The sequence below is a fragment of the Amblyraja radiata genome, chromosome 8 (assembly GCF_010909765.2).
Source record: "Amblyraja radiata isolate CabotCenter1 chromosome 8, sAmbRad1.1.pri, whole genome shotgun sequence".
In the NCBI taxonomy this organism is placed as follows: domain Eukaryota; kingdom Metazoa; phylum Chordata; class Chondrichthyes; order Rajiformes; family Rajidae; genus Amblyraja; species Amblyraja radiata.
The window spans coordinates 51,419,951-51,432,410 of NC_045963.1; the positions used below are offsets into that span (position 1 = coordinate 51,419,951).

General features: G+C 42.9%; 1 protein-coding gene across 1 annotated transcript in view; it reads left to right on the top strand.

The window, feature by feature from the left end:
* The window catches only part of smyd3 (SET and MYND domain containing 3), a 775,824-nt gene that overhangs the window by 616,822 nt on the left and 146,542 nt on the right, over positions 1-12,460 (top strand). The window contains exon 7 of the mRNA XM_033025885.1: positions 6,919-7,021. Within this exon, the coding sequence (XP_032881776.1) occupies positions 6,919-7,021 (103 nt within the window). The remainder of the gene's footprint in view (positions 1-6,918; positions 7,022-12,460) is intronic.

The window sequence follows — 12,460 nt, forward strand, 5'->3', positions numbered from 1 at the left end:
AAACAGAAATAAAATGTAATCAGGGAGACAGTCAGACTGGTCGAACTGGGAAGGGTTACTTGAAGTTGGAGAAGTCGATATTATATCACTGGGGTGTAAGCTGCCCAAGCAAAATATTAGGTGCTGTTCCTCCAATTTGCGCTCGTTTCATTTGTTTCGTTTTGACACCTTCCCCTTCCTTATCGCCGTGTCTCCCTCTCCCCTGACTTTCAGTCTGAAGAAGGGTCTCGACCCGAAACATCATCCATTCCTTCTATCCCGAGATGCTGCCTGTCCCGCTGAGTTACTCCAGCATTTTGCTGAAGTAACTCAGCAAGTTAATCCAGCAAAACAAGACTTTGAGTCCATCTCCGGTGTCAACCAGCATTTGCTTTTCCTTCCTCCACAATTTCTTCCCAGCTGTCATCAGGCAACTGAATTGTCCTCTCACCAAAGGTAGACAAAAGTGCTGCTCTCACCAATTAGAGAGCAGCCCGACCTTCCATCTACCTCATTGGAAACCTTTGAACTAACTTTAATCGGACATGCACTAAATGTTATTCTCTTTATCATGTATCTGTACACTGTGGACGGCTTCATTGATAATATAAATATAAATAATAATATAAATATTATGTCTAGTCATATAAATGGACTAGACATAAATGTTAATGGGTTGGTGGGTAAGCTTACTGACGATACCAAAATTGAATGAGTTGTAGACAGTGAGAAATGCTGTCAGAAGATAAACGTGATATAGATCAGCTGCAGCAATGGGTGGAGAAATGGCAGTTTAACCTGAGCAAGTGTGAGGTGTTGCACTTTTGGAGGTTGAATGTAAGGGGAGAGAGTCTTCAGTTAATGGCAAGACCTTTAGTAACATTGATGCGAAGAGGGATATTGGAGTCCAAGTTCATAGCTCACTGAAGGTGGCAGTACAAGTAGATATGGTGGTAAAGAAGGCATATGGTATGCTTGCCTTCATTACTAGGGACATTGAATGTAATTTGAAGTATTGCATGCAGTTCCGGTAGCCCCATTACAGAAAAGATGTGGAGGCTTTGGAGAGGGTGCAGATGAGGTTTACTAGAATGCAGCCTGGATGACAACTACAGGGAGAGGTTGGATAAATATGGACTGTTTTCTCTGGAACTTCAGAGATTGAGGGGAAACTTGATGGAAGTATATAAAATTACGAGAGGCATAGATAGGATAGACCGTCTAGATGGGGTAGATAGTCAGAACCTTTTTCCTAGTGTGGAAATGTCCAATACTAGAGCGCACATCTATAAGATGAGAGCAGTAAAATTTAAAAGAGATGTGTGGGGAAAGTTTGTTTTTACACACAGAGTGATGGGTCCTGGAACACATTGCCAGTGGTGGTGGAGGCAGATACCACAATGGTATTTAACAGGCTTTTAAATAGGCACGTGGAAATGCAGTGAATAGATATGGATCATGTACAGGCAGATGAGAATAGATAAATTTGCATCCTGCTCGACACAGACATTGTGGGCCCAAGGGCCCGTTCCTGTGCTGTGCTGTTCTATGTTCTATGTTAACACAGTAGCATAGATACAATGGGAAAATGCAGGTCATATCTGACAGCTCTTGCAGCCAGAGTTCGATCCTGGCTTCCAGTACTGCCTCTGTGTAGTTTGCATATTATCCATATATTATCCCAATCCTTATATATTCCAGTATGAACATTTGAAGCTTAACATGATCTAGGACAAGCAGCCTGCTTGAATGGCACCCAGTCTACCATACATTAGTTCCCTCCACCGTCATCATACAGTGGTTGCAGTGTGTATCTTCTACAAAATGCAATGCAGGTATTTACCCAGGTCGCTCCAACAGAACCTTCCAAACTGCCAAACTTCTCCACCAAGAAGATCCACGACAGCAAGTGCATAGATACACTGTCAGCTCCACCTCCACCTCCACTCCAAGTCGCACGCTATCCTGACTGGAAATATATCACCAGCCCTTCATTGTCACTGAAACTCTCGAAATTTCCTGCCAATTACACCAAGTGAGTACCTTCGCCAGATAGACTGTAGTGATAATGCTAGTGTATGGGGTGATCGCTGGTTGGGGTGAATTTGGTGGGCCGAAGGACCCGTTTCCGCACTAAAGTCTAAAAGATTCAAGAAGGTTGCTCACCACTACCTTCTCAAAGTCATTTGAGGATGGGCCATAAATGGCAGTGCCTTGATCTTGAAAATTAATATTTAAAACAAAATGGTGTATCAAGCTATCTGACAAACAATTTCATCGCCCCATTAACATGTCCCTTTATATACTGGAGGAGACTGAACCACAAGCATCCTCTTCAAGCCTGTTGCTGCTGATGGACAGCACAGAGAGTAATTGATCAGCTCATTGTACCCATGCTAGCCCATGCTTGAGCTGCACTGAGAATCGTAGCAACTCCCACATTTATTTAAGGCCACGGAAATTGAGCACAATGGCAGTCCTTGCTCCAGTGGTTAGTTAATGTGTGTGTATGTGTTTGTTTGTGTGCATGTGTATGTGTTCGTATGCACGTGTGCATGTGTGCATGCTAGCATGCATATGCATGTCCATCTGCATACATTGCATTCCAGCTTGATCTCTCTTGTCTGTCAGGACATTGATTTGGATGGACAAGGTGGCATTCCCAGGCCCAATGATCAGTATGCCCCTTGTTTCACCATTGTATCAGTAGCTGGCTGGACTATCTCAGAGTCTGAGTCCAAAGATTGCGGTGTTTAGGATCAGGTACCAATTCCACTGTGTTCCCCCAAAGGCAGCCAGATTAAAATAGCCCAAATTGATTGGAAGGATTCCCTATTTTTTTTTTAAGTACTAAGACACACATGAAATAATCTTGGATTGAGGAGAAAAGAGAGAAAGATGAGATCAGTGATTTGTGGGTATGAGATGTTGATGTATTTGGCCACTCAGATAATGGTAAAGATCCTTCTGTGCAACATTGGAGAAGAGCAGCTGAGTTTTCCCCAGTGCTGTGGCCGATGTTTACCCCGTTAGTGAAAAGTTGTGTATTTGAATATTGATATTTTGCTTCTTTGAGGACCATACTGTGCATAACAGTCTGTCTGCACTTCCTCCAACACATCAAAAACTGTTCACCGGCTACAAAACATTTTGGGACATTTCTGGGGTGTGTAGGGTGCTATTTAAGTAGGTGTTTTTCTCTCACAAAATAAACTGCAACTAATCAACTTTCAGTCGCAGTAAGGGGGTTAACATCAGCCAGCATTTGCAAATCTCAGATGAGCTCTCACTTCCAGTAAGAGGATCAAGCAGTGCGTTGTCACAGTAATATTGTACAAGTGGACTGCAGGTGGAATGACAAGGTGATGCAGCCTTGATTTGTAAAATGCACACTGGACAAATTAAGCTTATCAGCCTCTTCCAGAATGGAGTTTGCTGCAACAGTCTAACACAGGAAAAGAACTGGTGCAAATACTTGCAGTCCAATTTGGCAAGCATGTGAGCTTATTGTTGAATTGTTGCTGTCATTACATAAATTGGAAAATCTCTCTCTCCTCCTTGAGGCACATCACTGCACGCTGAAGTCCTTTGTTATCGAAGCTATTATGTAAAAAAGGAGAGGGAATTTATATTTACACAGTACTCCTAATGAATTCAGCAATGCTAAGCTTCAGTTAAATGGATTACATGGATTTTACTGTTTAGGGTTTAGATAATTAATGGCTGCTTTCAGTTTTAATTGACAGAATATAAAATGCCGTTTGTAACCTACACTCACGAGGGATGTGCCCTATATTATGAAGTGACTTGCATACAAATGTGGTGCTGGGAAGTGAGAAGGTTATTGAAATGAAACAAGGGTTAGTCATCACCCTCAGTCATTAGTACATGCAAGCACAGCTTGAACCTTAAACACTGTGGCTCCCCCCCCCCCCCCCCCCCCCCTCGCCCCAATCTTGTGGCCATTATAATAAATGAAATAAGAATCTTCTTCTTAATCAGATCCTTGGAGTTAAGGTTGACTTAATTCCACTTCACTTGCGTAGATTGTGGAAGCGATTTATGCCGCATTCACAGAGGGAGGGGTTTGGATTGCTTCAGATGTTGTATGCTTCTCCCACTGTTTGTGCAAGACCTCCCCGTGTGTTCCTATGCTTGAGATTCAAGGAACTCTGTGCCATCCCAGATAGTCGTTCCCCATTTTGTGTGGTCTTGGGCTTGGGATTCCCATGGGTTACGTCACATCTTTTTTCATTGATGCTTTGAGACCATCTTTGAAGCATTTTCTTTGTCTTTCGCTTAACTTCTCACTGTGCTGGTGGTCAGAGTGCAATGCTCCTTTCAGGACCCTGATGTCAGGCACGTTGATAGTGTTGCCCATCTGTTGGAGTTGGTTTCAGAATTAAAGGACGCTCTTTTAGCAAGGAGGTAAGGAGGAACTTCCTTAGGCAGAGGGTGGTTAAACTGTGGAACTCATTGCCGTAGAGGGCTGTGGAGGCCAAGTCAGTGGATATTTTTAAGGCAGAGATGGACAAATTCTTGATTAGAACGGGCATCATGGGTTATGGGGAGAAGGCAGGAAATGGAATTCGGAGTCAGAGATCAGCCATGATTGAATGGCGGATAGATTCGATGGGCCGAATGGCCTAATTGTACTCATACAACTTGTCAACTTGTGATCTTGGTTAATAGACAATAGGTGTAGGAGTTGGCCATATGGCCCTTCAAGCCAGCACCGCCATTCAATGTGATCATGGCTGATCATCCACAATCAGTACCCTGCTCCTGCCTTCTCCACATATCCCCTGGCTCCGTTATCTTCAAGAGCCCTATCTAGCTCTCTCTTGAAAGTTTCCAGAGAACCGGCCTCCACCGCCCTCTGAGGCAGAGAATTGAGGCAGAGAATGAGGTTAAGTGAGATGAAACATATGATGTTAGCTTGGGCAAAGACCCTGACATTGGTCAGCTATTCCGCCAATGGATTCGGCGGATTCGTAGGGACAGCATTGGTGATATTTCTCCATTGTGTTGAGGTGTCCACAATGGGTTGACCATGTCTATGAAGCATTCAGTAAGGCTGGGACCTCTGCTGCTCTGCAGATCATGAGCCCGCGGGTGGGCATGAAATATAGATATTTTAACATAAGAAAACAGGAAAAGCCATCAGGCCCCTCAAGGAAGTGCTGTGATCTCAATGAAAGTCTAACCCAGCATGTGAGTCCTAATGACAAGGGTAAAGCATTTGCAACCACGTAGTTTGAACTGCCGAGTGGATGATCCAATTTGTCTTCCTCCTGAGACCCCTACTATCTCTAATGTCATCTAATCAGTCTGAAGAAGGGTCCTGACCCGAAACGTCACCTATCCACCTTCTCCAGGGATGCTGCCTGACCCGCTGAGTAACTCCAGAACTTGTGTTTTTTATTGTAAACCAGCATCTGCAGTTCTTTATTTCTATTTCTCTGAAGCCAATTCAATTCTCTCTACATGATGCCAAGAAGGAACTCTTGATACACTAATAGGCTAATTACCAAGGGCTGATAAATGTGATTAGTGTATAGTATGTCCGTGATGGTTGACATGAACAAGATGGGACGAAGGGCCTGTCTTTTTGCTGTATGATCCTATGAGTCTTATGCTTTAAGAGGTTGGTGTGCCCGGTTTAGTCATACAAGATATAGTTATACATAGAACGTTAATGGATTTCCATGAGAAGCCAAATTTGAAAATAATACTCTTTACTCCCTTTGAAGTAAACACAGCTTATATGTTAAACATCGTGGCTCTCGTCCCATGTTATACCACTTAAATAGACCACTTAAATAGGAATAGCCCCACCGATAAGAACATCGCCCTTCTTCAGTGACATAAAGGGTCCCTTAGAAACCTGGACATTGTGTTTGTAGTGTACCCTTGCCCATGCCTTCAGGTATTTAGTCCAAAATTGCTTCTATACACAACAGTCCCTCAACTTAGCAAAATGATGTAAGAAATAGAAGCAGTAGTTGGCCTCATGGGTCATGGGACCTGCTCAACCGTTCAAGAAAGTCATGGCTGATGCTATGCACACTTCACTTTCAACTTGGTCACCGTATCTGCTGAATTCCTGAATACCAAATAAGCTGTTGATCCACACATTGAATATGAATAATCACTATCCCCGGGGATAGAAACTTTCAGATGGTTACAACCTAATCCATAAAGAAATGTACTCTCATCTCAGTCTCAAGTGATCCAGTCTCTTCACTCCCCATTCTAGACAATCCAGCCTGAGGAACCAACTCTCAGTATCTGCCCTGCCAATCCCTCATGGAAACTTTAATATCTTAACAAAATCATCTCATTTTCCATGGCAATTTTTCTGCAAGAGGGTGTGAACCTCTGACTTTTACCCACTGGGATGTGGAGGCTAGATCATTGGCCATATGTTAAAAAAAAAAAAGCAGGTTTGATTGCTTTCTTTCAAGACAGTTTCAATTTTCACAAGTGGCTGAGTTTTGATGGATTATTCTCAACACTGCATTGATTAGTCCTTCTGAAACCCAGGCTGAGCCCGGCCAATCTCACCCTGCATTCTGGGGTGAAAGGTCTCATTCAAGATACCTCAAGCGACTATTTGCTTTGCAATTGTTTAATTTTGACGTGAACACAACAGAATACAGGGAGTATTTAATGCAACTGATGATCTGCTACTGCTGTATTATAACATGGCCCAATGAGCAACCTTGTGATTATATTTGTATTATCACATTAGATAAAAAACATTTGACCTGCGAGAGAAAATCATTTATGTTAAAAGTTGGGTGTTTTTAGTTTTGAAGCATGACAAAGTCAGAAAAAAGTGGTTTTTTTTGTGAGAGAGTTACAAAAGCTTCTTGGAATTGTGAAGTGCACCAAAATGAACAGACTGAGCTGAATGTAGTTATTGCCTCTTTGCAGCATGTCTCTGCTGAACCACAGCTGTGACCCGAACTGTGTGATGGTCTTTGAAGGGAAACTGCTCCGGCTTCGGGCCGTTCAACAGATTCAGCAGGATGAAGAGGTAATTAAAACATATATAATGATGTCTATGGATAACTATGGTGAGGGATCTCTGCCGTCAGTATCTATGTTGCCTCACATCTTATTCATCGTCTCCGTGCTCAGTGACACTTACAGGTTCAGGACTGTCTCAATTTTAAAATTCTCATCCGACGGAATCACAGTCACATAGCACAGAAACAGGCTCGTGGGCCTCCGAATCTGTGCTGACCATCAAGCACCTATATAGATTCATCCTATTTTATTGTCCTCGCGTTCCCATCAACTTCCCCCAAAATCTACCACTCTCTGACATATTAGGGGTCATTTATGGCAGCCAAGTAATCTATTAACCCAGACACAAGAGAATGCGGATGCTGAAATCCTGAGCAAAAGCAAGTAGAAACTCGGCAGGAGAGGCAGCATCTGTGGAATGCAAAGGACAGACAGCATGTTGGAACGGGACCTTACTTTAAGGGTCATGACCCAAAGCATCGTCTGTCCATTTCCAGCTGTAGATGCTGCCTGACCTGCTGAATCTAGATGTCAAGATTTTTTTGAGATGGGGAGGAAACCAGGCCAACCATAAGAATTCCACACCATCACAGGGACCAGCTGCAAACTCCACACAAATAGCACTGAGGTCAGAATTGAACCTGGGTTGCTGGAGCTCGAGGCAGCAGCTGTACTAGCTGCTCGAATACGCCATGCATATATCACTGTAGAGTTGCTGCCTTACAGCGCCAGAGACCTGCGTTCGATCCTGACTACGCCTGCTTGTCTGTACGGAGTTTGTACGTTCTCCCTGTGACCCATGTGGATTTTTTCTGGGATCTCCAGTTTTCTGCCATATTCCAAAGATGTACAGGTTTGTTGGTTTATTGCTTGGTATAATTGTAAATTGTCCCTTGTGTGTGTCGGATAGTGTTAGTGTGTGAGAATTGCTGGTCAGCGTGGACTCGGTGAATCGAAGAGCCTCTTTCTGTGCTGCATCTCTAAACTAAACTTAAACTAAACTAAACTTCCCTATCTCCATAATTCTCAACACCCCAATTATGCTCCAAATTCCCTACAATTCATCTCCAATTTCCTTCACTCTACATCTACCGAAGCCCAAAACTATCAGGCTTGTCAACCAGCAATGTATCTTCTTCTGTCCATCCTAATTGGCTCTGTCGTTTATGGAATGTGAGTATGATGGTGTAAGTGGTTAATTTACTAGACTTGCATCCAGACACCTGGATCATTGATCCAGGTACATGAGTTTGAGTTGATTTCTGTCATATGGAGATAATATAAATAAATCTAGAATTAATAAGTTAGTCTCAGAAAATGTGGCCATGTGAAGATCAGGGTATCCCTCGTGATCATCTGGGGAAAAAATCTGCTGTCCTTAACCAATGATTCCTGACGCACTAACCATTTTTTTTAGTGAGGGATGGAGAATAAATGCTGACCTTGGCAGGTTTGACCATATCATACATGAAAACAAAATATAGCATGTATTTTGAAAGCTGAATTTTAAAACCTTGGTTTGCTGCAGTAAACACTGGATTGCTGCATAGTGCACAGACTGTCCACCACTCGACCATATATTGGGTTCACTCTCTCTCTGGAGTAAGGAATTGGGGTTGGTAACCAGTATCTCGTTTAGTTTAGTTTAGAGATACAGCACGGAAACAGGCCCTTTGGCCCACTGAGTCTGCGCCAACCAGCAATCACCCCGTACACACAAGGGACAATTTCCGAAGCCAATTTCCGGAGGAAACTGGAGCACCCAGGGAAAAGCTGGGGGAGAACGTACAAACTCCATACAGACAGCACCCGTAGTCGGGGTCGAACCCAGGTCGCCGGCGCTGTAAGGCAGCAAATCTACTGCTGTGCCACCGTGCAGCCCCGTTACCACCGTGTTGTTGAAAAGCAAAACACTGTAGGTGCTGGAAGTCATAAGGACAGAAAAATGCTGGAAATACTCAGCATGTCTGGCAGCATCTCTGAAAAGAGAAACAAAGTTACATTTTAAGACCCTTCACTAAACTGGAAGTCTAATGAATTGTTCTTAACATTGCATGTTGACTTTGTTTCTCTTTCCATAGTTGCTGCCGGACCTGCTGAATGTTTGCAGTACTTTCTGTAAGGGCCTGTCCCACTTGCTGAATATTTTCGGCGTCATATCAGGGTCGCCAAAAGATTTTGAACATTTCAAAATCCAGCGGTGACAAAGAAAATGTTGCGAGACTTGAGGAAACACCGTGCATCAATACGTCATCACGCTGCATCACGCCGCGACTTTTTCGGTGACCTGATATGTCAGTCAATGATGCCGGCAGTCGCCAAAAAAATCACCAAGTGGGACAGGGCCTATAGTTGCTTCTTTCAGTGTCTTATCGCTTTTGATCACAATTAAACTCAGGAACCCATTGAAGAGCAGGGTAGTTACCGGAACGGTTGCTAAGGTGCAATAAACAAATAGCACCAACAATTGCCAGGTGCAAGATTAAAAAGTATTACCTACTCACTATATAGGAATTAATAGCCACTTGAGAATTAGTACCACGGTGGTTTATCGATATAAGTCTGTAAAACTGAGGAAGCACACAGTTTTCCCAATATACGCCCCTTCACACTACTGCTGACAAAGCAACACCTTTGATGTAGTCCACCTTGCTTGCAGTTCTCTTATCGGCACACAACCTATTTCACACCCTCCCCTGTATTACACTTATCCTTTTTATGATTTTGCTTTTTTTTAAATTTGTACAAATGCCAAAAACAAGGTTAAGGTGAGCTTTTATGTTGCACTATTTAGGTCAAATGCTTAAATGCAAAATGTTTAAAAAATAAAAATGGGTGTATCTCTGCATCTGAAGTTTCAGGTCAAAGTTAACGTGCTGTACATATAATCCCAATGTACTTTGGGTTGGCAACGTATGGCCTTTTGGAACTGCTATCCTGAGGTTAGGATGGATCAAAGTGCAACTGTGTTCGGAACAACATAGACATGGGCTATGGATCACCCAGTGCTGGTGTGGATGGGTTATTGAATTTAGAGAAAGAAAGTGTCAAGGCATACAAAATGAAAATCTTTCAAGTTGTGCTATTTTATCTCAAGCATGTTCAGAAGATTTGGTGTTTCTTCACAAAGTGTGGAGAGCTGGTACAATTGTTCAATCATAAATGGACAAGAACCATCAACATAAATATGGTTGAGATTTTCCAGTTCATTCTTTTGGTGCAGTTGAGGGGTGCTTTTGTTTATTATCCATGAACAAATCGCCTGTGGCAATGAGAATGGATAATACCTGCAGTTTTTACTAACCTGAGCTTTCAGCCACGTTACCAAGTCTCACCAACGTCACCTTCTATAACATGTCCAACTGCAAATGTCAATAGACATTGCACTATATACACATTTCGTAAGGCACATTCTTAAAGTCGAATGTGTGACTGATATAAAATATTTTACCTATTCAGAGTTTTGTATGTATATTTAAAAAAAAACACAAGTTATTTTTTTCAATGTAGATCTTCACAGGTGCTTATCAATCATTAACAGAAATAAAATGAAAAATTCAAGCCCTAAGCATAGAGTCATAACCAGCAGATTCCATAGAACCCACTAACATTGGAAGAAGCCATTAACACCAGCTGAATGTTTGCATCGGACCTCCATTTCATTGGGTGGGTAATCAATGGTCCATCCTTTGCCTTTGTAATCCTGAGCAGCAACCTGCGCGCATACTCTTTGTTATCAAGTTAAAGTATTTAAACCATCCTACATTTCCTTATATTACATCTGCTTTGATATGTCGTTTCACACCTTACCCCTCCATATCTCTAGACCCTCTCCCATGACTCTGTCTGGGGTCTCGACCCAAAACGTCGCCCATTTATTCTCTCCAACCTGTCCCGCTGAGTTACTCCAGCATTTTGTGTATTTAACGTGCTTGATAGTAGCCAGCCAGGCCATTGCTGCCTGCAGTCAAGGCCACGCTGAAGCTGACTGACCCTATACTGCACTAGCTTGAGAGGCGGTGTGACAAAAGCAGTGAAGTTGAAGGGCATACTTACATGCAGGTTAACAGTTGGTTATTGCATATCTCAACCGCCGCTTTTGAACTTTTACAGCCTCAGTTATGATTGCAATTGATGCTGTTATTTCTTCAGTCAACATCTCAGGTTTTGGCTGACCTTGTGTTCACCTTTCGTTACAACAGCAGTGAAGTGTGGAGCCTTCAATCGTAAGCTAGGATTTAACAATCCTGTATCTGAAAACTGGAAGAGTAAAACATTATAGGGCGCGATAGCTAACCTGGCTCTTCCATATGGTATCTGTGTACTGTATCTGTGTAAGGTGAAAGAACCGCCATTTGTACATCGCTTTTCACAACTTCAAGACCTCCCAAAGTGTATCACTAGTAATCAAATAGCTCATTAAAGTGCTCTTCACTGTAGTCATGTCAGAAACACAGCAGTCAATTGTATACAGTAAGAGCACGGAGTCAGCAATATGATGATGACTCAGATAGGCGGTCTCCAAAAACAAAATATTACAAATGTCTGAAATCTGAAAAAAAAACGGAAAATGCTGAGGAATCGTGACATTTGTGGAGAAAGAAGCAGAAGTTCAGGTCCGCCATTAGAGTGTGTCCATGTCCGTGTGTGTGTCCATTTGTATGTGTGTGGCTGTGTGTGTGCATGTATCCATGTGTGTCTGTGTGTGCATGTGTTCGTGTGTGTATGTGCGTGTCGTGTGTGTGTCTGTGTGCGTGTGCATGCGCTGTATGTGTACATGCAGAGTACATGACTCCATGTTGCAAAGACGTGCGAGTCGGTGGGTTAGTCTGCCACTGCAGCTTGACGCTTGCGTGTAGGCGAATGTTGGAATACTGAGGGAGTGGTTGGGAATGTGCTGAGAATAATACTGGATTTAGTGTTGGATTAGTGTAAATAAATGGGTGCACAATTGTCAGCACGGACTCAGTGGGATGAAGGGTCTGTCCTATGCTGTATGACTTTGTAGATAGTGTGTTTTCTTGAAGATGTTTATTAAGGGATTAACAATAACCTCATCATCAGGGGTGAAATCTTCAGTACTGCCATGGCATCTTTTAAGATCCAACGTTTAAAATAGGTAGAGTGATTATATTTAGAAAATAAATTATGTGGCTGTAATGGCACTGAAAGAGTCTAGCATCTCATCTTCCACATAGCATTTGTGACAGGAATATTCCCACCAGACGCAACAAGGACAGAGTTCCCCTGGTCCTCACCTTTCACCCCACCGGCTTCCAGATCCAACACATCATTCTCCAACATTTCCATCACCTCCAATGTGATCCCACCACTAATCACATCTTCCCTTTCCGCCTTCCATGGAGATTGCTCCCTCCGCAACTCCTTGGTTCACTCATCCCTTCTCACCAAATCACCCCTTCCCCAGTAACTTCTCCTACAATCG